Source organism: Nelumbo nucifera, chromosome 3 (genome assembly GCF_055504915.1).
Source record: "Nelumbo nucifera cultivar China Antique chromosome 3, China Antique-T2T, whole genome shotgun sequence".
In the NCBI taxonomy this organism is placed as follows: domain Eukaryota; kingdom Viridiplantae; phylum Streptophyta; class Magnoliopsida; order Proteales; family Nelumbonaceae; genus Nelumbo; species Nelumbo nucifera.
The window spans coordinates 110,295,112-110,321,911 of record NC_142651.1 but is presented as its reverse complement, the minus strand read 5'-3'; the positions used below and the strand labels follow the sequence as shown (position 1 = coordinate 110,321,911).

Below are 26,800 nucleotides of genomic sequence, written 5' to 3'. Positions count from 1 at the left end.
GCAATTGCCACCTGTTAATAATAATTCCTTGTTTATGTTATTGGTAAAGGAATCTCTCACCCTCCCCACAACCTGTTCAAGGTAAGTATATTTTGAAACTAGGGGGACCCGTGAGATGCAAGGAAAAAATCAGAAAGATTGAATAATTTTATTTATGATTAATTAATTGATAAATTAATAATCAAAATTTAATGTTAACTAATTAAAAACGTTTAAATTTATTGTTAATATTTAAATTTTAATAATTGTATTTTTATTTAATATTGATTTATAGAAAATAATTATTGTTAATTTAATATGAATAAACAATTGTTAATAACTTTAATTTTATTAATCATTTGTTATAATTTTAGTAATCATTATTATTTTTATTAGTTTTAAATGAAATTTTGATGGACTTTAAGTAAATAAAGATAATTACAAAAGTAAATATTTTTATTAATTTTACTAATAATTAACAATTATATAGGAATGGCAACGGAGTGAGGCACCCCATTCCTATCTCCATCTTGTAGTCAGGACACTCTACTCCATCCCCGCCCTGTCTTTAGTGTCAGGCGAGTTCAAGGTAAGGCACCCACACCTGTTAGGGGTGGAGAACTCTCGAATTTCCATGCCTCTTCCTCAGTGTCAAGTGAATTTAGGGCAAGGAACACATTCCTCACTAATGATGGGGAATCCTTGAATTTTTGCCACTTTGTCCCCAATGTTGGGCGGGTTCAAGGCAAGGCATCCACCCTCGTCAGTCCAATATTCAATTTGATGATAAAAATGATATACTAAGTATCAACCACATGGCAATTGTCTAAAAGTAAACTAAATTGTCTTTAATTTTAAAAAAATGTAATTTTATGAAAATTTATCTTTAAATTGTTATTAAGTAATTTATTTTCTTTTTAAATGGTTTACTTAGAGAATTATACTAATTTACCATATATTCTAATAATTTTCAATAATTATTTAATACATTTTAAATAAATTTTCAAAAATTTTATATCTTTTAATTTCCAAAATGTTATTTTCTGAAAATGTAGTTTTATGAATTTTTTGATAAATTGTTATGTTTGTGTAATTATGGAGATGTATTGAAAGTTATTTTAAATTGTTATTAAATATTTATTTTAATTAGGTAATTTACTAATAAAAGTACACTAATTTATCTTTTATTTTCTAATATAAATTAATTAATAATTTTATTTTCCAACATTATAATATTTCATTCCTCCATCTGTACTAGGTTATTAACTATAATAATAGCAATAACTAAAATTTTATACTTTTTGATAATTGTTAAATATAACTTTCAATTTTATAGAAATTAGTTAAAAAATTTTCAATTTGTATAAAATGTTGTTAATTAATGAATATAACAGTATTTATCCAAAATACTTTAAAGAGTTTTCAAATAACATAAATGTTTTTAATCCCTTATTTGCTCAGTTGTTTTTTGCTGTCACAAAGAATGAGGAAGCTCTCACAAGTCACAATCACCGCCCCGACTTCTCCCTCTTGCACTAATTTTTGTTTTGATAGATAAAAAATAATTAAACATATAAAAGATTACAAAGGCTTAGGTCCAGCCAAGAAGGAATATTCTCCCAACCTCTTGCACTAATTTGATATGTCAAATTTAGGCTTGAATTGGAGCTCGCGAGTTCTAACTTGCAAGCTTAATTAATTTTGTTTAACTTTTGAGCTGAAATTGAACTCATCAAATATTTAGTAGAATAAGAAAATAGAACATTTTTTTTTTAAATAACATGATTTTTACAAATAAATATATAATAATCATAAAGCTGAATTTACCTCACCCTTAGATTCTAGAAAATAAGAATATTTGGCCAAATGTAGTAGAGAAGTTGGCCCAAACCAAACTCAACTCAATCCCTTGGGCCTTGAATTAGGGTTGAGGTACCCAGATCGGGTTGGGTCAGGGTTGACCTCAACCCGACGTAACCCCGCCCGACTTGTAGCTGAGCCTGAGCTCTCCGTGCGCTCATGCGTATGTTAGTATGTTACTCGAGATACGCATCGTCACTGAGCTCTCTTTCTAGGTGGTCGGGTTTCATGAAGGACAGGCGAACTGTCTAAACTGTCTATTACCCGAGATCTCCGTGCGCCCATGCGTATCTTAAACCTGCAAAGTATAAGTAGGTTTTCTAGCTCTCTCTTTGTAAATTGTAATCGGGAACTGGGAACAGAAGTGAAAGACCGAAAATGAGAATTCATGGATGGTTTGTATGGAGAAATCTGTCTCAAGACTTGAAAGGAAGATTGAACTCTCTATCTACCTTTGCTCCATGCATGCAGAACTTGAGATGTTTGGTTCGTTCTAAAATGGCGATTACTCTCATTTCTACTTCTCGCTCTTATTCGACTGGTACTCCCCCTCTTCAGTTCTTTCTTTTCATTCGTATAGCTTCGGATATCAGTCTTTCATTTAGCGATTTTTCTAATTTTCTATATTGCTTTTCTTTTCCTCGCCATCTTGGGATTTATGTTCGATATTGCTCCTCGTGATACTACCTACGGTCAACTAATCATTCGTTGTGAAACCCTATTTCTAACTGAGACCGAGCGTGAGTGATTTTGTGAGGGATCTGGTTGCTCTATCCCTACCCTACATCGAAACATCTGCATTCAATCCTTTTCTTCTTTTTAAGTTTAGTAATAATCTCGCAATTTATTTGATTCTCAACTGCAAACATCCCCAAGTTTTATTTTACCATGGATGATGTAAAACAATCGGGAGGAAGCCAAGGTCACATGTTCATTACCTCAAAGTGATATCTCGACTTCCATTAGACGGGCTTCCTAGGTCTTTACTTTATGGTGATAGCTTTACGCGTACCTGGTTTTCTCTCTTTTTTTTTTTCCCTTCGTGTTGCCCATCATTGCATATCTGTTCATGTAGACATATTTCTGTTCCCATTAATGCATATCTGCTACCATTTGTTGGCCATTCCTTGGCCATTCCTGGGACGGGCCCAAATCCGTCCTCCCAATTTACCCTTTGTTTTTCAGTAACCTTCCCCTTGTTATATTTTTACCTATTTTCCGTTAATTATGGTTTCTCATTGTTTTTTTTGTCCTCTTGATTAGACTATTTTCTTGTTCTGATGTTTATTTAATAATTGATGGGTAATTGGTTTGAAAACTAGACTTCCCTACGACCCTAGCTATCTTTCTAGCCCATCTAGGATTTTAGGTAAGCCATTTGGGATGGCTTGAGGTTCCCAATACCTTTCTAAAGTCACAATGGAACAACTTACATAGAGCTGGGTTCCGAACCATTTAGTGGAGTCACATTTCAAGTCAGTTTATTTTTAATTTGGGTGGAGATCCTATGGGGAGTCCAAATCCCCTCACAAAGAAAGAGAGAGTTGATCATTACCCTTTTATGAATGCTGGTTTTCGCCATGCTTTTGGTAAGAGAAGGAAAAAAATGTTCGGTAATGAAGAAGCAACATTTTATCTTTCACTTTTTTTTTGTAGTTATGTTCTGAAAGAAATGAAAAAAAAAGTGATAAGAGTGTTGATGTTGAGATAGATGAATGGCAAAACTAAATTCAACTCAACTACTCATATCCTAGTTTGCAATTTTTCTCTGTCTAAAGATCTAAAGTACATGCCTTTAGATCACACTTCTGTAATCAATATACATACTTTATACCCTTCCCCGTTCCCTTTTAGTTGAAATCTTGGAATGGTAAATTACAAATGAACGCATTCCCATGGAAGGGATGGGACCAATTGGCGACAGTGTTTGAAGGATTCAGTCGGGATGGTTTGGTCATTTTCAACAAAAGTCTTTGATTACACCTGTGAAACAATTGGTTTGTACTTGGTACAAGTCTAAGTCTCTAATAAAACATTTGAATGCTAGTGGAATGGTGGAACGGCATCATGGATCTCTAATAGTTGACAGACGATTTATTGATCAATTGATTTATCTTTAGTTTCTTAAAGCAATTATGTAGATATTTCCAGATGATTTTTTTTTAATTTTAATTAAAGCATAATGCTCCATTTACATACAGAAATTTAATTGTTTTAGGTAATGCAAATTTCATACTTTATCCATATCAGTTCCTTCTTAGTTTTGATATGTAGAAAATCTCTAATGTTTGGCAGAACCGAATACACAGTTGTCCACTGACCTCATCAAGATCATGGAACAAAGACTGTCCTCAATTGAACAGAGAAGTGCTTGCCTTCAGGGTCTGATGAACAAGGTGTAATATTCTTTTGGTGAATTTCTCAGTTTTATATCTTGAGGTTATTGATCTCATTTTACTCGTTTAATTGAAGGGTTAGGTTTTAAGTGATGGCAACAATCACTCCGATATTCATCTGCCCATGGCCCTACAGTCATTCTCTTAATGAATATACTTCTGTTATCTGCCTCTTGAAGTTGTTAATTTTCATCGATTTCCATTCTTGTTAAATTTTCTGTGATTTCTCTCATCTTTTGTTTACTCTTTGTTGTTGAGTCATTGAATACTCTCATTGTGTAACTAGATGCTTAACAAAATGCTTTGAAGTGCTTTTATTTTTTATTTGCCTTTTCCTTTTATAACAGTTTGGCCACTGCCATAAGTTTCTTGTACTTCTTTTCTATGATCCTTTGGTCAACTATTCATTGAAACTTAATAACCAAGTGTTGCAATTCTGTGAAATTTGTGGTATTAACTGAAGACAGCCAGCAGCCTCACCCGCAGAATATTCAAAGGCCAACAAGGAGCTTCGAAAACTCAGTAGCACTATGGACCTCATCAATGAACTAAGGGCCAAACAGAAGGTACTCAGTAGGCATGAAAACTTAGAAGATGTTTTATTTGTATGTACTTTCTGAAAGTTGTGAAACTTTCTTTAATGTTTATATTTACAGTATTATGCTGAAGCTTTACCTTTGGCGTTTGAGCCCATTTTGCCCACTGAAATTGGATTTTTTTATTCACTTCTTTAAAGCTTTTCTGCTTTATTGCTTTAACTGAAATTTTGGAATTTTTTTGTCAACTAGAATTACATGGTCTTTTTCCTGAATGATCACTGTGTGTTTGACATGTATCAGATGCCAACATTCTGTGGATTATTGGGGAGCACTTTCTTTAATGTTTATATTCTCAGCATGATGCTAAAACGTTACCTTCAACAGTTGGGCTCATTTAACCCACTGAAATTGGGATGCTTTTCAATTCATCTCTTTAAGGATTTTCTGCTTTATTGCTTTAAATGAAAATTTGGATTTTTTTTGTCAACCAATATTGCATGCACATTACTTTATGATCACTATGTTAATATGCATGAGATGCCAATATTCTATGGATCTTGGGGAACACTTTTTATTGTCTTCTTTCTTGAACAAATGGTCATATAGAAGATATAATAAATACAATCTTTTTCAATAAAATATATGTGGAAAGGATAAGCTTTTGCCCAACAAGAAGGAAGGAAAAAAGTTGAAAATGAACCTGACCGGACAGCTCTCCCAGTCTCCCTCTTCTATTTGATTCTGCCATGAAATAAAACCCTAAAAAGACAAAATGTTTGCTAGTATCCTTCTAATAAAAAGGGTGATAATATGTGATAGGTTCTATTGTAATAACGAACACAAACTAATGAAAATTATTTGTAGCAAAAAAACCGTTATAAAAAATATTAAATGAACATTATGCGTTAATGTGTTTTGCATCTAAGTGCCTGCCTAATTGCCTAGGCGTGTGCCTTGTACAAATTTTATATGGCATTTGGGTGAGGTGAAGTTTGAAAACCACCTAGTTGCCTAAGCGATGCCTTGACAATTATGGTTGGAGAGTAGACAGAGATGGCGTGCCAATCATCCACTTGCAATTTGCAGATGATACAATTTTATTTTGTGAAGGAGGTGACACAAGGCGGGTCAGAAACTTGAAATCAATGGTGCAACTGTTTAAACAAATGTCAAACCTTAAGGTGAATTTTGATGAAAGTTGCATAGCGGGGATTAACATGGATGAGGGGTTATTAATAGAAGGTGCTGATATATTGGGGTTGTTGTCTTTTAGTGACCTTTGAAATATTTAGGTTTACCTCTTGGAAATAATCCGAAGAACCTTAACTTTTGGAACCTTGTGCTAGAAAAATTTGCTAAAAGACTTGCTTGTTGGAAGAAGGGGTACCTCTCATTGGGTGTTAGGATTACCCTGATTAGATCTACCCTAACCAACCTTCCTGTTTATTGTTTGTCTATTTTCAAGGTTCTAGAAGGTGTGGGTAGAAAATTGGAGAAGATTTTCTATGGATGCCAGGGGAAAGAAAAAGGGATTATAGGGTTAGTTGGGAAACAGTCATTTGAAGTAAAACATACGATGGATTTGGTATTGGGAATATTCAAAAGAGGAATGTAGTGTTGTTGGGGAAATGGTTGTTGAGACTGCCTAAAGAGAGGGACAAGTTGTGGGCAAAGTTGACAATGAGTATTCATGGACTTTTGGCTAGGGTAACCAAAGTTTCTCCTTGGAAGGTCATTCATGCTTTTTTACTTTCCTTCCCTTTGTGAGGTATGATTCTTGTACTGGGGACTATATTAAATTTTGGGAAGACATTTGGGTTGGAATCCCTTCTGAAGGACCGATTTCCATCTTTATGTGTGCTTTCTGAGTTCAAAAATGAGCCTTTGTCCTCTTTTATCGTCTTTCCAACTAGTTTTGATTGGGACCTTGTCTTTAGGAGGGGCATAAGGGGTTTTGAACTAAATAGCATTTTTTTCTTTACTACAAATCTTTGATGGGGTGTTCTTGCATCCATCTAAATCTGATGGCCAAATTTGGACCCTCTCTCCTTTTGGCTCCTCTTGTGCTTCCTCTTTCAAGGATTTAAACCAATTCATTGCCAGTAGTTAGCATTCTTTTCTTGTAAAGGAAGTTTGGTGCAGCTTTAAACAGTATGACTGTTTGTATACTGTATTGTATTCACATTTTACTTTTCTATATTTACAAATTTCACAGTTATTAATAAAAAAAACGAGGTACAATTGGTAGCAGCACACATTATTTTGACAATCTATACATCAACCATGAACCATGCTCAGGGATGTATCATTAATGTTTCATGCTTGTGGGCATTTATCAGGAATGGGATTCAAAAGTTGTGTTGAGGTGGATGAAAAAAGCGAAACAAGTTCCATGGATTTATTGGAACACAATGAGGGAGGTCAGGGAACTAACAAGGGATGTAGAGATTTTGGTTCAGCTGGAAATATATAATAGACAACACTTTGGCTGATACTTATCAAAAAAAAAAAAAAAAACTTTGGCTGATTCCATGGAAAAATGAGGGGTTGATAGAGAGCAATTAACTATTTTTGGGTGTGGTAAAAATTGTAATGTAAAAATGTACATATAAGTTTTGGCCCTTTTGGGGGGGGGTGCTTAATGTTAGCTTATTGGGGGTGACTTGCATCTCCTCTTGTTAAGAAAATTGAATGTTGATAAAAAAACATTTATCAGGATTTGGCTACCATTCTTGGGAACAGGACTGAACCCAACTTGCAATGCATGTCAAACTAAAATATCAAATTCACATCTTAAATGATTGCTCTGTTAGACATCATAATTCATCTGAGTATTCAAAATGAGAAACATTCTACAGTTATAACATGCCAAGTAAGAACATGCTGAGGAATCCATCCTTGCTTATTTGGTTATAATTGAAGCTTCAATGATTCAGTATTTCAGATAGTTCTTTTCCTTAACATAGGAGATGGAGGGTTTGAGGTCAATGATGGCTGAATGTCCTGAAGACAAGGACATGATTGACATGGTAGCTGAGGAGTTGGGTGAAGCCATGGAAGAGGAGAAAAGGCTGCAGTGTCTCCTGCTAAAAGCATTGCTTCCTAAAGATGATGCTGATGAAAGAGATTGCATATTGGAAGTAAGAGCAGGTACTATTTTATAGATGGGCAACTCTATTGGAAGCCTTAACCACACCCTCATGTTTTGGTTACACAAAACTTCTTCAATCTTTTTTTTTTTTTTTGGCTAGTGGCAAGATATAAAGAAGAAACCTTAGATATCAAGGATTTTCTTAGATATTATATGGTATTATTGACAATAAACTGAACCAGGGACCGGAGGGGAAGAGGCCTCTTTGTTTGCAATGGACATATTCAAAATGTATGTTTCTACACTCATTACCTTTGCTAGTCATGAACTAATTATAAGCCATACGAAATTCCAACTTGAGTTTGAGATATTGGTTTTTATCTATAACAGGTATGAGAAGTACTCACTGAAAAAGGGTTGGAGATTTGAGGTTGTAGACATAACAGAGTCTGATCTTAAAGGATATAAGGTATGTATTCATATTCCAGTTTGGACCATGCATTAATTGCCTAGTTGATAATGTTGCATTAAAAAATATTTTAGAGAAAAATAAAATAGAAAAGACACACCAATGAGGGGATAAGCATCACTTTGGTCGTTTTCTTTGAAGTAAATCATACATTTTAATCTTTCCATGAACAACTTTCCAACAAAAAGCACCAATTCTAGGAGGAATAGGCTTACACCATACCTGCTTAATAGGAAAAGGAGTCAAAGAGCACACGAAGAGGAACTGAAAGTGGGGTGAGATTGCAAACTACACTCAGGTCAAACCAATAATAAGGGTGTCCTGGACTCCCCCACCTGCTGGTTTCTTAAAGTTAAATTTTGATGGGAGTTGTAGGGGGAATCCGGGACAATCAGGGATTGGAGGTGTTTTTAGGGATGAGAACGGGGTCATTTATGCCCTGTTCTCAGGCACAATTGGTGTGGGGGATTCCCTTAGAGCTGAGATCTTGGCAGTTATGGAAGGAGTTCAGAAAGCCAAGGAGATGAATGTCAAGAAACTCATAATTGAAGGGGACTCAGAGGTGGTGATAGGGTGGCTGATTAAAGATGACTGCGGTTTGTGGAACTACAGAAATGAGAAGTGGAAATTCAGGTGGCTGGTGCGGGAGATGGAAATCAGGATGAGTTGGGTTAAGAGATCAACTAACTCTTTAGCTGATGGATTAGCTAAACAAGGGATAGAAAGGGAAGCAATGTTTTGGGCTAAGCTGTAACTTAATTGTTTCTTTTTCTCTTTTTCTCTCTTTGGAGGGTTTAAGTTGTATTCGGAAGATAAGAGTTCTTGTCTTCCTTGCTGTAAATATTTTGAAATTTGAATGAATTGATTGAATCTGTTATTGATCAAAAAAAAAAAAGGAGTACAAATCCAAATTCACTTATCAGATTTGGAAGGATCAAGAAAGACTTCTTCCAACAGTTCAAGTAGTGTAAGCACATTCTGGAGTTTGTAGTGTCTTATACCCTCCGAAAGCCCAAGTCCCAATTAAAGTCATTACTTAAATTTGAAGAAACCAAGAGTTTAGAAATTGGCTCATTTTTAAAGCAAGTGTGTGAAAAAAGTGAGGGTAATTATTCCTTCAAGGGGGAAGACCCCAACCAAACATGTTCCTAAATTTAATACTATTACCACTAAAAGGTTGTGCCCAATTGATAGCCTTCCGAGGAGAAGCTCGATTTGCCCTAGCCAATGCTCCAGCAGCCCATCCATTGTCAGAAAGCTCATTAATACTCACTATCACCATTGTCCATAGTTTATCTTGGTCTTGTGGCATTCTCCACATCCATTTCCCTAGGAGAGCTAAGTTCATCTTCTGTATATTACTTATTCCCAACCCCCTACATTTTTATCTCTACTTACCACATCCCAACTAATCCTATAGTCCCTCTTTCCTTCCTCTAGATCCCAAAGAAAATCTCTCATCATCTTCTCTATCTTCCTTCTCACACCTACCGGAACCTTAAAAACTATGTAATAAACATGTAGGTTGGACCAGAGAGGGTTGATTTAATCAAAATAATTCTGCAACCCAAAGATAAATACCCTTTCTTCCAACTAGCAAGTCTCTTAGAGAACCTCTCTACCATCAAAGTCTAGAACTTCACTTCTTTTGGATTTGCTCCAAGAGGTTACCCTAGGTAAGTCAAAGGCCATTGAGCAACATTACACCCTAATATGTTTGCACTCTTCAATCTCCCCTTCTTCCATATCCCTAGCTATGCAACTATTTTCAAAGTTTATTTTTAAATTTGACAATCTTTCAAAGAGTTGCACTAACGACTTTAGGTTCCTAGTCCACTCTAGCTCATCTCCCTCATAAAACAACATAGCATCATTTGCAAACTAAAGATGGGTGATTGGTACATTGTCTCTTCCCACTCTCTAACCCCTTACTAGGCACCTTGAATCAGCCCTTAGGATAAGTCTACTTAACAAATTAGCAATAAGGGTGAATAGAAAGGGAGAAAGGGGGGTCACCCTGTTTAATTTTTGCACCTAGCAGAGAAAAAATCCACCACTGTGCCATTAACAAGTTTTCAAACAACCCCAAATCCATTTACACCACCTTTCTCCAAACCCACACTGCCTCAAAAACTTCAATTAGGAAATGCCAATCAACCAAATAATAAGTTTTCTCCAAATTCAACTTGCAAATTACACCTTTTTTCCCTGACCTTTTCATTTCCTTATCACATTCATTAGTAATCAAGATTTGATAAGTAATTTGTCTATCTTGCACAAATGCTCCTTGATTCAGAGAAACAATGAGAGGGAGAACTCTTCAGAATCGTAAAAGATAATACCTTAACAATTACCCTATAAAGATAATTCACCATGCTAATTACTCTAAAATCTTTGAGATGATTAACACCTCTCCTTTTAGGAACTAGTGTAATAAAAGTGGCATTCATACCAAGTTTATATTTTATAATACCCCTCTCACAGAACTCCCTAAATACCTCCACTAAATCATTCTCTATTATATCCCAACAATCTTTGGTAGAAAGCCATGGTGAAACCATCCGACCCTGGATCTATCCAGAGAACACCACTTCCTTAATCTTTTCCACTTCAAAGGACCTCTCTATCCACTTTAGCATCCTCTAAGAGACTAGGCCAATCAAACCTTTTTTTTTATTGGAAACGATAACTTCATTACTGAAAATTAAGATACAATTGTCAACCCCTAAGATAGGAGTTTTTTATGAATAAAACAGTAAATTTTATTAATTCAAAAGCTGATTTAGAGTTGTGAATTCATACAATATCCCAGGGAGAAGCGCGAGCTGTAGCCCCTCCTTGAATCTTACAAGTAAACTATGAAAGAAATACAGGAATCACAGCTGAGCCCAAAACAATTCTTCCCTATTTACCCCTTGCTTGGCTAACACACCAGACAAAGTATTTGCTGAATTTCTTCATTTCATTCTTGTAACGCCATATAGCATCTTCAGGATTTTTCAACCAGCCCACCACCACTTTGGAATTCCCTTCAATTATTAGATGTTGTACCCCCAGCTGGTTTGCAAATTCCACCCCTTGTACAACAACTAATAGCTCTGCCCTGATATTGTCCCCAACTCCTAAAGGACCCAAAGATAGGAGTTGGGCCTAGGTAATTTGAATTACAAAACTGCCCAGAACAAACTTTCCCTCATTGTCCCTTGTTTGGCTAAGGTATCAACCAGACCATTAGCTGATCTTATTTTCCACTTGAAGCCCGCATCAAGCTCCCTTGTTATATTGAGAATTTCCCGTATGGGCTGTTGATACATCCATGCTCCCAACTTGCCTGATTGCAGCCAGTCCATTAACAATTTAGAATCTCCTTCTATCTCCACTTGGTGTAATCCCAATTGCTTGGCATATTTTACACCTTGAAACAGAGCCATCACTTATGCTCGCAATGACTCTCCCATCCCTATTGGCCCAGAGAACATAGCAACAATTCTCCCATCTCCATCTTTGAATACTCCCCCTATACCTGAAGGCCCTGGGTTACCTCTAGAGCTCCCATCAAAGTTCAACTTTATTCTTTGCTGTGTTGGAGGGGACCACATTTCCTGCACAATAGGTTTTATAGATGTTATAGCTGCCACCACTCCCCAATTCCTAAATATGTCCAGCTGAGAAATCTTTAAACAAATCAAGAGTTTTCAACCAATGGATAGTCATAATGGTTATTATTCTTTCTATAGTTGCCTCCTTGGATTCCTCCACTCCTTCAAAGATCATGTTATTTCTTTCTTCCCAGACTGACAAGAGTATAGCTGCTCTTGCGGCTCTCCACATCACTCTACCACGCCTCTTTGGTTGCCTGAAAAATCTTGGGTCAAAAAGGCTTATCACATCCGGGGGAGGTGTCCATCTGCAAAAAAAGAGAGAGGAGAACCAGGACCAAATAAATTGCACAAAAGGACAAAATATTAATAGGTGTGTGGTCGTCTCACAAGAAGCCAAGCAAAGGCTACAATTATGGGGTGAAAGGCAGAAATTTGGCCTTTTTCATTGCAACATATCAAGATTATTGATTTTTTGAAGAACCGCCTTCCAACGAAAAGCTTGAATTTTTGGGGGTACAGGGCTACACCATACCTCCTCTGATGGAAAGTTTCTTGCAAGGTTATTTGATTGAATGAGGACATTAGAGAAAGAGGAACAAGTGAAAACACCAGATGGGGAAGGTTTCCAAATTCTACTATCCTCACAAGACTGATCCAGAAAGGTTGACCCTAAAAGGGAAACTAGTTCATCCACCATTGCCATCTCTATCTCCCTTGGGCGTCTCCTTAATCCCAAGTCCCAAGAATTATCAATAAACGAAGAAATCACTTTAATTTTTTGACAGTGAATAAGTAGTAGGGCACCTATCCCTAAGGGGACTCTCCCCAACCCAAACATCTTCTTGGAACAACACTTTGTTTCCTGCACAAGCATCAAGTTTAATGTAAGGAAGGATTGAAGGCAAAATACCATGAATAGTGTAGAAACCACTGATGTGGTCCCCACCTCTTTCTATTGTACTCGTATACAACTACTAGTTATTTAAGTGTCAGTCCACAATTAGTTGTTAGTCTTTTATTAGGACTTTAGTCTTTTAGTCTTTTATTAGGACTTTAATTGTTGTCTTTTATTAGGATTTTAATTTTGCCATGTAAGCAGTCTTATCCTTACTTCAGAATTAATATAAATAGAAAGAGGGGGCGGCAGATTAAGCATCTTCTTCTTTTCTGAAATCCTTCCTTTGAAATCTTCTCTTCTTTTCTCTTTCTCCTCTCATTCTCTCCTCTCATCCTCTTAATTTCTTGTTGATTATACACCACAGCTTGGGCTGTCAGTAGTCTCATAAGACTACAAATAGCTTTCGAGGGAGAACATTGAGAAGCCCTAGGATCAACTCCCGCATCCTAACCATTGTTTGCCACTCCATGTATGCTGCCAATCATACTGTGCTATAGTCTATCTAGTGTTTTAAAAGGCGTGCCTAGGTGCACAGGTGGTACACATTTCAAGGTAGGCACCTCGCTTAGGTCCTAGGCGCAACCCTTTCAAAAGGCACATGCTTAGTGCGCCTAGATGTGCACCTTAGCCTAGGCATGCGCCTTTTGAAACTTAGACGTTATTTTGCTTTTTTGTGTGGGGGGGGGGGCGCTCCACCCCCAGACCCCCATGCCATGCCCCTCGAGGCAAGCCCAAACAAGCCCACATTAGGTCTTAAATTCTTAGTTATCACATAAAAAATAATGATTTATAGTTTTAATTGCTTTTTAAAAAGACATTTTATAAGGATGAATGAATGAACAACATTACCAAATAGGGGTTCTCAAAGCTCCGGTGTGTGAGAACTAAGAGTTTAAGACCTAATGTGGACTTGTTTGGGCTTGCCTCAAGGGGCATGGTACAAAGGCGGCTCGTAGAATCAGGATTGTAATACATTTTACATCATATTAGCTACTTGAAGTAATGCAATTGAGAAAAAAAAAAGAGATTGTGGGTTTTATATGCTTGAAAATGTTTTATATATTTGATTTTATTTTTAAATTCTCATTTGAATATGTTTTACATGTTATATATTTGTATTTTAATATTTTTTTAAAACATTTGTTTTAAAATTAAAGTTCATATTTTTATTAACATTATGTTTAATAAATTTTTTATTTTTAGCCTTTTTTTTGTATTTTTGTGCCTTGCTTAAAAAGGTGCACGCCTCGCCTTGTGCCTTGCGCTTTTAAAACACTGGGCATGGAATGTAATATGTTTTACATCACATTAGCTACTTGAAGTAATGCGATTTAGAAAAAAAAAGAGATTGTGGGTTTTATATGCTTGAAAATGTTTTATATATTTGATTTTATTTTTAAATTCTCATTTGAATATTCTTTACATGTTATATTTATGTATTTTAATTTTAGATAATAGGTTTTTTAAAACATTTATTTTAAAATTTAAGTTTATATTTTTATTAAGATTATGTTTAATAGTTTTTTGATTTTTTTGGCATTTTTTGATTTTTTAGCTTTTTTATTTTATTTTTTGCACCTTGCTTAAAAGGGCACGCGCCTCGCCTTGCACCTCAAGTGCAAATAGACCCCTGCACCTTTTTTGCGCCTTGCTCTTTTAAAACACCAAGTCTATCCTGTTTCAACGACCACCTCCATAACCATTTCCCCAATAATGTTGTGTTTCTCATCTTGACATCTCCTATCCCTAGGCCTCCTCCATTCTCTACTTCTAGAAAGTACCTCCCACTTCACTAGGCGATCCTTCTTAGAGTCTCTTGGTTCCCAAAGGAAGTCCCTAGTAATCTTCTCTAACTTGTTTGCCACTTTCATTAGTATCCTAAAGGTAGATAGGAAATACATGGGCAAGTTAGCCAATGTTGACTTAATTAGGGTTATCCTACCTCCCAGGGAAATGTAGTTCCTTTTCCAGTTTGCAAGTTTCTTTGTAAATCTCTCAATCACTGGATACCAGAAGCTCTTTGCATTTGGATTCCCCCCAATGGTAGTCCCAGGTATTGTAATGGCCATTCCCTCGCCTCACACCCCAAGAGTCTCACTAGCATATCCACTTCTTCACTCCCTAAATTTACCCCTGCCACACAACTCTTACCCCAATCACTTTAAGGTTGGAACGCCTCTCAAAATTATGCACTATCCTTTTTAGGTTCACAAGATCTACTTCTTTCCCTTCACAGAACAAAATAATATCATCTGCAAATTGTAGATGTGTAACCACCACTTCCTCCCTTCCAACTCTCCAGCCTCTAATCATGTTATTAGCATCTGCCCTTACAATCAATTCACTCAGGACATCAGCTACCAAGGTAAAAAGAAAGGGGGATAAATGATCTCCTTGTCTAAGACCTCTTTTAGCAGGAAAGGAATCTCTAGCTACTCCATTTACCAAAATCGAGAAATGGCATGAAGAAATACATCCCTTTACCCATCTGCACCATCTCTCTGCAAAACCTCTACGCTTGAGAATATCCATCTAAAAGCCCTAATCTACCATGTCATAAGCCTTCTCTAGATCTAGTTTACAGACTAACCCCTTTTCTAATTTCAACACATTCAACAGCAATTAGAATTTGATCCATTATTTGTCTCCCAAAAACAAAGGCCCCTTCAAAATGTTCCCCAAAAGCCCTAGCTATCTCCCTTGGTTGAGTGATATCCTCACCTTCTAACTCCAATTTGGACACAAAATTCTTCCTTTTCCTACCATTGGCCGTAGTATGAAAATATTTTGTGTTCTTATCGCCCTCTTTAATCCATTTAATCCTCAATTTTTGCCTCCAACAAGTCTCTTCCTTTTGCAGAATGTCCTCTAATTGTTTCTTCAACAACCACCTTAGCTCTCTATCTCCCTCAAAAAAACCTTGAAACTTTTGCAAACCCAAACCTTCAATTCTTGTCAACCAGCTCCTGTTTCCTTTCTTCTATCCTTCCAAAATGCTCTAAATTCCAAAATCGGATTCAGTCCTCACATTGTGCTCACAACCATTTGTAGTTGTGCATTGGGAATATCTCCCATGAATAAAAATATACAAATGTGGAGATGTTCCCGATGCACGACTCTAAAAGGCTGTGAGCACAATGTAAGGACTGTCTTGTGTTGGACTGAATCTGGTCTCCTAATTTCCACTCCTGATCTTTGTTTTCAACAATTGTGGTTTCCTATTAAATAATATCCCTTTCCATTTTATCCTAGGCGGCTAGGCCTACCTTCTTCCCACCATTCTCTAACTTTATGAAGGGTAACCGACCAATGGTCAAAAGTAACCCTAGGTAGGGCCCTCAATACTAAATCACCCCAATGCTCCTCCCAATCCATCAAGAAGAGAAATCTATCCAACCTAGAGCAAATTGGGTTGAGTTGGAGGTGAAACCAAGTAAATTTATGATGGAGGAGAAGCATATCCTTAAGCTCAAAAGTGGCAATAAAATTGTTGAATTTCCCCATGCTAGTTGTAATCTTTTGCCTAGGATTATTAGTGTCTATGAACCTAACAACATTAAAGTCTTCCCCAATACACCACCAAGGCCCCTCCCACAACCTTTTGATGGCACTCGATTCTTCCCACATCTCATTTTATTCCCTATAACCATTTGGCCCATAAACATTGGTCAACACTCACCCAAACCCATCCTCTACTTGTCAAAACATTGTGACTTCACTTGTTGGGTTTGGACAAGACTGCTAGAGTTTTTTGGAGTTAATCTTTGTTTCCCAAAGGATGTGAAGGGCTTCCTAGAGGCTTGGCTCCTAGGAGGCCTCAGCAAGGCTGGAAAAGTAGCTTGGAGTATCCTCCCCGCTGCTGTTTTCTGGGCAGTATGGGGTGAAAGAAATTTTAGAATTTTTGAAGGCAGAAATCAAAAGAAGAGGTGCTCAACAGGATCATGGGGATGGTGTTTTTGTGGCTGACAAACCATTCACTTTTTAAAACAGGCAAACTTGTTCTTTTTTTTTTGAGCCTGATTTCCTTTTTGTAAGATCATAAATTTTTGTTGGGTTGTTTTTCGGAGGCTGGATTTTCTGAGTTTTTTTTTTGGTCTATTTCTGCTGTACAGTCTCTCATTGTACATGGGCCTTTTGTATTCTGCCCTTTTGTTATTAATGAAATACTTTACCTTACAGTTTTCAAAAAAAAAAAAAACAATTCTTCTACAGTTTCCAAAACTTGATCCCTCTGCAAGGTAATTATTACCTCCCGAGGCCCCCCAAGAAAGGGCCAAAGCCCAACTTATTCCCCTACTCTTCCACAAACTTCTCATCCATCTGTTGTCAACTTCTAGCAATTTAAATTCTTGCAACAAGACTACACTAGGCTTCTCTTTCCTAAAAACCTCCTTTATAACCTCTCTTTCTCGCACCACCCAACCCTTGCAATTCCAGCTAACTATCCTCATACAGACTTGCTTTTGTTTCCCTCTTAGACTTACCCTTCTACTTTCTCCCTCTTCTCTTCTCCCTTTTTTTTTGATAATTCCTCTTCTCCTATCCCTTTTTTTGTAAATCTTCATGTTCTTGAGAACATCTAACATGTTAGACACCTAACAGAATGAATCGACCTCCACTTCAAATGTTGCAAAATGTCACTAATGTCGCCCAACATATGTCGATGTTGAGGCTCACCGGCATGAAAATGGATGGTAATATAAAAATTACATTATTTCGGAAATGTCGACCAAATTGGTCCAAATAACCAAAAAAAAAAGACGTTTTTCCTATTATGTCGATAATGTCGACACGATGTCGACTAATGTACATTAATAATATAATATATTAGTATATTATATTATTAGAATACAGTATATTAATATAAATTATTCCATTAATAATTTCTATTTAATATTTCAAATAAAATATTTATAAAAAAGAATTAACAAAATATAAAACCAAAAGAATAAATTAATTACTTTACAATATAAAACATAAAATATTTTTCAAGTAATAAAATATTAACTGGTTAGTATTTTTTAAATTATTTATTAAAATCAGAAAATGATTATTAAATTTTATAATAAAAAATATTCTACATTTAATATAAAAAATCAGAATAAGTTTATTAAATTTTATACTAAATCATAATTTATTATAAGTTTAGTATTAAAAATCATAATAAATTCATTAAGTTTTATAAGAAATCAGAATTTATCATAATCTTAATACTACAAAAAGGAGAATCAGTTTATTAAATTTATAATAAAACATATTGTATTATAACTTTAATATTTAAAAAATCAGAATAAATGTATTTCTATTTACTAGTGTGAAATAATTATATTAGAATTAAAAATAAGAAAGGAAAATATCAGATAACCTTGTAAAAACATCAAAATGCATAATAAATCAGTAAATCGTCATTTACTAATTTGTTATTGATCTTAGTTTCTTAGCTTTATATAATGGTTGGGAATAAGATAATAGTCTAGAAATATGTATTAATGCTTTTATCATTTTACAAAATATCATTGCATCTTTCCACATATTTCATAAAATTTCCACAATCTCTAATTTTTACAATATTTCCCCTAGACATTTTCGACATATGTCCTATATTTTTGTAAGCGACATTTCCATCAACATCGACATCTTAAACCTTGCTTCCACCCCAATGAGTCAAATTATATATTAATTATGCATAATTACAAAGGAGCCCTTGAAGGGCTAAAGGAGAACAATAAAGAATTACAAAAAGAGCCCTTAGAGGGCTGAAAGATAAAAAGAAGAGACTAATACTATAGTACAACATAGGCCATAGAACTATAGTACATCAAGTGTCTCCATACTCCCCCTCAAACTAATGCTAATGAGACAAACATCAGTTTGCCCACAAGATATGGATGTCTAGATTAAAAAAAAACAATCTGCAAATCGGAAGCTATATGTGGAAGAGAGATGGAGCCAGCAAGAAATAGATCCCTAATAAAGTGTTAGTTCACCTCAATGTGCTTGGTTCTCTCATGGAACACTGGATTAGATGCAATCTTGATGGCACTAGAGTTATCAACATAGAGAGGAATAGGTGTAGGGAGGTGAACGCAAAGATTAGCGAGAGACTAAAGTCAAACAATCTCACTACATACAGATGACATAGCCCTGTATTCGGCTTCTATAGATGACTTAGAAATTGTTTGTTGTTTCTTGCATTTTCAAGAAATGAGGGAGTCGCCCAAAAATTGGTGTCAGGGCATCTTACCTAATTTGTATCAGCATAAGCCCTCAATTGAATAGGAGAGGAGGAAAAGAATGGTCCCTGAGATAAAGTGCCACGGCCATAACGGATAATCCGATGGACAATAGTTATGTGGGATTGGCTGAAACAAACTAACTACCTGAACTGCATGAGAGATGTCTGGACAAGTCACGATGGTTGTCTGATTTAGGACCGGTACACTGGGAAGGTGAAAGGGAAGGGGCGTAGGCTGGGGTGTTTATTTGCATTGGTGTTTGAGAATTCTCAAGCACCAACATCATCAACGTATTTTAGTTCATCCACTTCTGGATCTTTTGTTGGACAAAGAAATAATGTTTGGGATTTATGGCATAAATGTTTGGGACATTCACATTTTGAAAAATTGAAAATTTTTATTGACTTTGGTTCTATTAAATATAAATATCCATCTTTAAATATTTTTTGATACTTCATGTGTTTCTTGTTGTTTGAGTAAAAGTCGACTGATGGAGACCTTATTAAATCCCAAATTTTTCTTCTCTTCCTCTATTTTCCTAAAATTCCCCAAAACCACCATCATCACAAGCAACAACTTCAAGCCCTTTGATCAACATCTGGTAGACCACGGAACACCTGCTTCAGGCATAGAAAGAGGATTAATTCCAAAAGCAGAGTTGACAACGGTACCTGACACTGGAGAAGGTTCATGAAAAGCAACTTGTCACTCATTGCCATCTCATCCTGATCAGTTGTAATGAAGTTGCCTTCTAGTTGAGTGGAGGTGCCATCAGTGATTTAAAAGGCGTGCCTAGGCGCACAGGCAAGGCGCATTTTGGGGTATGCGCCTCGCCCAGGTCCTAGGCACACCCCTTTCAAAAGGCGCACACCTGATGCGCCTCAGCCCAGGCGTGCGCTTTTTTTTTTTGAGTATAATGATAGGACTATGGGCTCCTCCCCCGTACCCCGACCACGCCCCTCGAGGCTAATGTTGTTCATTCATTCATTGCAATAAAATATCTTCTTAAAAGGCAATGAAAGTTATAAAATCATTTATTTTTTATGTGAGAAATAAGAATTTCAGACCCTAACAGACTTGTTTGGGCTTGCCTCGAGGGGCATGGTACAAAGGCGACTTATAGAATCAAGAATGCAATATGTTTTACATCACATTAGCTACTTGAAGCAATGCAGTTAAGCAAAAAAAAGAGATTGTGGGTTTTACATGCTTGAAATGCTTTATATGTTTGCTTTTATTTTAAATTTTCATTTGAATATGCTTTACATGTTATGTTTATGTATTTTAATTTTAGATAATAGGTTTTTTAATTTTTTTTTATTTTAAGTTTATATTTTTTATTAACATTATGTTTAATAATTTTTTATTTTTTAAAACCTTTAGCTTTTTTTTTTTTAATTTTTTGACTTTTTTTTATTTTTTAGCTTTTTTTTGTAAATTTGTGCCTTGCTTAAAAAGGTGCGTGCCTCACCTTTGTGCCTTGCACTTTTAAAGCACTGGGTGCCATGAAATTGTTTGGCTCATGATAATCTGTAGATCTCTTTTGCTTGCCCTCATTTGGCTGACCTTTGCTTGACTGTTGGTGATTGTTGTCTACCACCTCACAGTTCCCCTGTAGTTGTGGAACTTTAGGTCTGGAATTTCCTTCATCCGAGTCATCAGTCTCACCCTCTGTTTCTATCCTTGGCACTTTTGTTTCACAGCTAACTTGCAAGACCAAGTTTGGTTGGTCAAGGGTCGACTTTACCCAGCTTCCCTCTTCTTCAATCAAGATTTCAGTAGTTAGGTAGTTGGTGTCTTAACATCCACTGCCTTGTCACTGTCAACACTTCCTAACAGAGAACCATCTGCTGACCCCACATGTTCACTCTCTGAATCGCTGCAACTTATCCACCCTACATCTCCAGCCTTTGAGTCCTCCAACTTTGCCCGAGAATACCTTGAATTGGAGCAATCTTTCACCAGATTTCTTGAGGACTGTTGTGGTTGCCAACACAAAGAAGGTGGCAGTCTTCATTCTAACTGTGTTCCCTTTGTTCTGAGTTGAATTGGAAGAAGATAGACTCAAATTATGGTCTATCAATCCTTCTGCCCTTTTAGTTGTCATATGATCACTAAAGGGAGCACATGACACTGGTCCAACTGAACTAGAGCTCTTGGTTTAACCGGACGAACCAATCCTTGACAGGTTTGGTTCAAGGCGTTTAAAATTCCACTTGTCAAAAGAAAACCCTCTCCTTGCTGCTGAGATGGTTGTAAAGTCTTACATGCAACCATCTGCGCATAAGATTTAACCTGGGCCTTGGGATCAACCACTTGTATAAGGGTGTTTCTTATAAAAGAGGAATCACGGTCCAAGGCTCTTCGGTTTCCGTCTTTTACTCTTCCTTTCTCATGCAAGTTCTTCTGTCCTTCTGCCTTTCCTCTTGAAACAGGCCACTGTCCACGTCATCATCTTCTCCACTGGCACCACCTTCTCTCCACCATTGAGCTTCAATGGATGAAGCAATCCATGCTTTATGTACTACATCAACAAAAACTTCAATTATATGCGGGACCTGCTCTGGTTTAGCATCAACTATTTATCCTGGCTGCACAAAGGTCTGAAACATCTAACTGTTCCATTTTTCCTCAACAAAGTGTAGCCAGCTTTGTGAAAAGACAAAAAGTGGAAAGGTAGCCCCAAATTTCTTAGAAATAGCCTGTCAGTTCCAATGCTTTTCATTGCTGGAATAGGCCTGCCTATGGATCATTACCATCCCTTGATTGGTCACCACCATGTTGCGGCAAACTCCGGCATACTCTGTGGGATAACTAGCACTGCCTTGTTTGCTTCAAAAGGGAAGGTCTCTTTCTTGCCTGTAATCTTCAAAACCCTTTTTATCTCTTAACCCAACCTTCTCCAATCTTTTACGTATTCTTTCACTGAGAGCACAAGTCTATTTTGCCATTCTTCTTTAGGAATATTAGCCCAAAGTTTTGGCATCTCTGACCTTGTAGTAAACAGAGCATCCCTTCCTGAAACAGTCTTTCCATCAACTTCCCTGGTTGAATAGCTGACCTGCACAGCTGAGCTTTAGTTTCTTCCTTCTTGCTTCCCTTTTTCCTCTGCAAAGTTTTGAACTTCAGCATTGCTGTTTGAGTACTGTTGTACTGCCCTTGCTATTTGCATCCATCCTATAGCTTATAAATCTGATTGGAGTGCTTCTAAAGTGGAAGCTCCTTCCGTATTTGTACAGGTAGATTTAGATCCACCTGTACTCTATGACAGCAGAAAATTTTTCCCTTCTGTATTCTTCATAGCTTTTCTATTTCTTATCATTTCTCCTTATCTTTGTTCATTTAAAACTTTGGGTGGTCTATTATCTGGGAGCTTGAGAGCTTGAGAAATGGTTAAATATTTTCTACTTTGTGATTTGTGACCCATTTCCATTTCTCAGGAAGCTAGTGGAGCGATTACAGGAGATGGTGCTTATGGGAAACTTAAATTTGAGAGTGGCATTCATAGAGTACAGGTGCTTCTAAATCTACCTGTCTTTAATATTCTTTGTCAGCATTAATTAAAGATAGCTATGATTAATTTTCTGCTGGCAGAGAGTTCCTGTAACAGAGAAGTCTGGACGCGTTCACACCAGTGCTGTCTCTGTTGCTATCCTCCCCCAAGCTGATGAGGTATTTGACTGCTTTTCTTCTTTTTATTGAAGTTCTCTGATTTAAAATTGGAAAGACTGCAGAATTTGTGCAAGAACTTAACTCGTAATATTTCAGATTGGTTATATTTTAAACCTTTCTTGTTTCCTGTTTCTTGATGCAATGTTATTTTGATGGGAATCCATTTAGCATAACAAAAGGGGAAATATTTTAAGTTTGATGCTGACGACCATTGAACAGTGTAGAAAAGAGAATAGCAGTATTTTTTTTTTTGATCAATAAGAATAGCAGTATTGCTATCCTCTTAGAGCAGAAACTCCTCACCAAGAAGTGTACAAGCATCTCAACCCCCCAGCCCCTTCTAACTCCCTTTATCTGATCTCTATATCAAACAAAATGGCTCCAATACCTTTCCTCTCTGATGTGATGGCTGAGACACCACCATCAGTCATCAATCCAAAATAAAGGCAAAGGTGACATTGGAATGAAAAAGGGAACAGATGGCTTGTTTAGGGTCAAGTTCTGTTGAAGGTGGTTTTTTACAGGAATAGAAAAGGGGTTGTCACCATATTCCAAAAGAATGTCTAAAGCAAGGTTGAATAGATCTAGTTCATGGTGTTGCGTGGGGAAAAGAGTCCTCTGTAGGAATGAAAAGCAAGAAAAACTTGTAAAGAAGAATAGGGTGAAACAGGATGAAAAGACTAAGAAAGTCGGTGAATGAAATTCAGTTACAACAAAATAAAGTGAAGAATAAGAATATAATTAAGAGGACTTAAGTGTGTAATTTGAAAATGCAAAAGATCAGACTACTAGAATCTTCTTAGGTGGATCAACACCACACCACAAAACTGCAAGAAAAAATTCATATTCCATTTATCATCTCAAAAGAGTTTACAGGGATTTTATAATATGCCTCTTTTAAGGGCTACAAGATATTTATTTCCTAAGGAGTGGGATTAAAAAATAATATTTGCTACAAAAGAAGACATCTAAAAACATATTTGAATCTTTTTTGATAAATAAAGACCTATTTCAATCTTGAGAACCTTCCCATTATTTAGCAAATGTTGAGAATGCAATTAAATCTTTATATGGGATTAGGTGAAGACCTTGAAGGTTTTTAGCCTTGTCACTTTAGTTGATGTCTTTAGAGGATGGCAGTGGGTTGACAGCTCGGTCCACAATATGATTGCAATGGCAACCACCAAATGAAGTTAAATGGAATTCTGGTGGCTGTAGCTTGGACAAAGAACAATCTAAAGGAATCATCACTTCATAGGCATCTTCAAAGGTCTACAAAAGAAAGGGAAACTATGGGACGAGACCACTGCAGGATGATGATGAGGATGAAGATAGAAAAAATGAAGATGCAGATGATGGTGCTTCAAGTGAAGAGGAGGTTATAGTGGATGAAGCCCAAGTGATTGAAGAAATTAATTGATTTATATACAGTGGTGGAAGTAAGCAAATCTTTGTTCTTTTGTTTTTTTGTTTTTGTTTTTTTTTTTTGAGAGAGAGAGAGAGAGAGAGGAATTGGTAATGTTTTAGAAGAGAAGTATCTGATGCCAATGGTCAAGATAGGTGTGGATGATCTTAGCCTCAGAGCAGAGGATGTTGAAGGCAATGTTTTAAAAGGCGTGGGAGGTGTATGCGGTGCCCCCAAAACGCCCTGAGGGTGTATGCCAGAGGCATTGGTGTTTTTTGAGGCATATGCCTCAGGTGCAGGACAGAGGTGTATGTGCTTCATGCACATTGCATACAAAAAGATAAAAAAAAAAGGAAAAATAATGGAAAGGAAAGGAAAAGAAAGGGAAGGTAAAGATGAAGCTGCTTCTTGAATGAAATGAAGTGCCACTTTTGAGAAAGAAAACAAAAGAATACACACTAATATGCAAATCTAATTCTGAAACAAAATATTTTAAAAAGACTTCTATGTCATTTGATGTTTCAGAATTTAGATTTGCATATTGGTGTGTATTAAGATTTTAAAAAGCCTTTCAGCTCAATTTTTTATAGTATTGTGTTATTAATACAAAACTTGTATTTGTACATTCAAGTCATACATAGGCTTAACTGCTTAAATTCCAAGTATCATGATTAAACCTACAATATAAAAAATTACATAATCAACAACAAATTGAAGGTTAATTTATCAAAATATAGTAACAAGCTAGGTGAGGTACACCTGAGTTCAGACAAGCACACCCCAAAAAATGAGCATATATACATATGTCAAACATGAGAATATGAGTTTAAGTCTGAGTTGGACACTTTTCGTGATAAAATGCCAATGGTTAGGTCTATATAAAGTCCACCCCTCCTAAAACCCCAGATAGTTGGAAACAGGACTGCGTAATAGCCTATACATGTCAGCTCTATATTGATAAACTGGCAAATCCTATTGCCCATAATACACATCTGAAATAAAAATATAGCATTGAAGTTCAATCATGGATAATACGATTTAGTGTGGTTATCTTTTTTTTTTTTTTTTGATATAGATTGTTATTCATTTTCCTCTGTGAGGTTTCTGCAGGTAGATGTTCAGTTGCGGAGTGAAGATTTGAGAATTGATACTTACAGATCGGGTGGGTCAGGTGGTCAGCATGCAAATACAACAAATAGTGCAGTAAGGATAACTCACATTCCATCAGGAATTACTGTATCGATACAGGATGAACGTTCGCAGCATATGGTAACTGATTATTACCTCATGCGACTCTTCGTTATCTTCTTAATGCTTTGCACTAGGAGCTAATAATTTTCTCCTGTTCCTTTGGTAACTGTAATTGTCTTAACATTTAAATATTCATTGGCTGACTAAAAAGAGTGCTGGTTAGATGTGCAGCAATGAGGTTAAAGAATCTCAATTACCATAACACAATTAGGTTGCTAGCCCTACTTAATGTTTGAATCATGAACCACTTCAAACTAAAACTATTGGAGTTAGCATCATGGCTTAAAAGCTTTTCAACCATTTGAGCATCTAGTTTGAATGGTTACTTGCATGGCTGGATTAAATAATAAATGGACTAGAAAATTTTTGAAAAATAAAAATAAAAGTTGAAAATAGGTTAAGCTAATATCAGTACCAATAGACAAGCATCATCTGTCCAGTAAGGTCATGGTTCCAGTTATGTTAGTATTGGCATTGTTGCTGTGATTGAGTGCTAATCACCTTTTTTGGGGGGGTTATTTTCTTAATTCCGTTCATTTATGGTCGTTGACAGAACAAGGCCAAGGCACTTAAAGTATTATGTGCAAAGTTATACGAAATGGAGAGATCTAGAATTCAGACAACCAGATCAAGACTTCGATCAGAACAGGTATGTGCATGTAAGATTATTTTGCAGTAGGTAGTTGTATCTCATCTTTTCCTCAAAATAAATACAAGCACCTGATATGTTGAGCAGATTGGAAGTGGGGACAGATCTGAACGCATCCGAACATACAACTTTCCCCAGGGACGTGTGACAGATCACCGTGTTGGGATAACACACCATTCGATTAATGATGTCATGCAGGGGGATAGTCTAGATGTCTTCATTGATGCTCTTCTCTTGCAGCAGGAGATGGATGCAATTACATCTTTCAGTTCAAGGCAGTGAAAGATGTCGACGATCTCGTACAGTCGTACTACTAACATATTGAATCTCATGCAATTTGATGGTCTAGATATCCTCATTTATGGTCTGTTGCAGCAGATTTGCGTCTTTCAGCAGATGCTCCTCTTCATTTATGGTCTGTACTGTTAACATTTTTGAATTTCATTCCAAGGCGCATAAAAATTTCAAATTCGGCAAGGTTTGTGCTTCTCCATTTTGGGCAATGAACATTTAAAACCGACTTTTTGGCGGCATTGATGGAAATCGTCTTTTTTCCTACACAAATTATGGAGCCCCTGTGATTCCTGCAAAAGGCTTATTTATTTATTTTTCTTCAAAACCGGTTCAGAGGAGTCAGTTTATGTCCCAGCTATAGTCTGAACTAGTCTGACCCGATACAACCCCTATAGAGGTGTATCGGGGAGCTACATATCGATACACCTCGACAGTTTTTACCTAGAAAAAACAGTACAA

General features: G+C 36.4%; 1 protein-coding gene across 1 annotated transcript; it reads left to right on the top strand.

Annotated features, from left to right (window-relative positions):
• Positions 1–2,036: 2,036 nt before the first annotated feature.
• On the top strand, positions 2,037–26,590 carry LOC104607150 (Peptide chain release factor 1). The gene is made up of 11 exons (XM_010272688.3): positions 2,037–2,380; positions 4,135–4,235; positions 4,703–4,801; positions 7,741–7,924; positions 8,108–8,156; positions 8,256–8,334; positions 22,511–22,585; positions 22,665–22,742; positions 25,258–25,416; positions 25,952–26,047; positions 26,135–26,590. Exons 1-11 carry the CDS (start codon positions 2,218–2,220, stop codon positions 26,327–26,329), a joined length of 1,278 nt encoding a protein of 425 aa, XP_010270990.1. The 5' UTR covers positions 2,037–2,217; the 3' UTR covers positions 26,330–26,590.
• Positions 26,591–26,800: the final 210 nt, after the last annotated feature.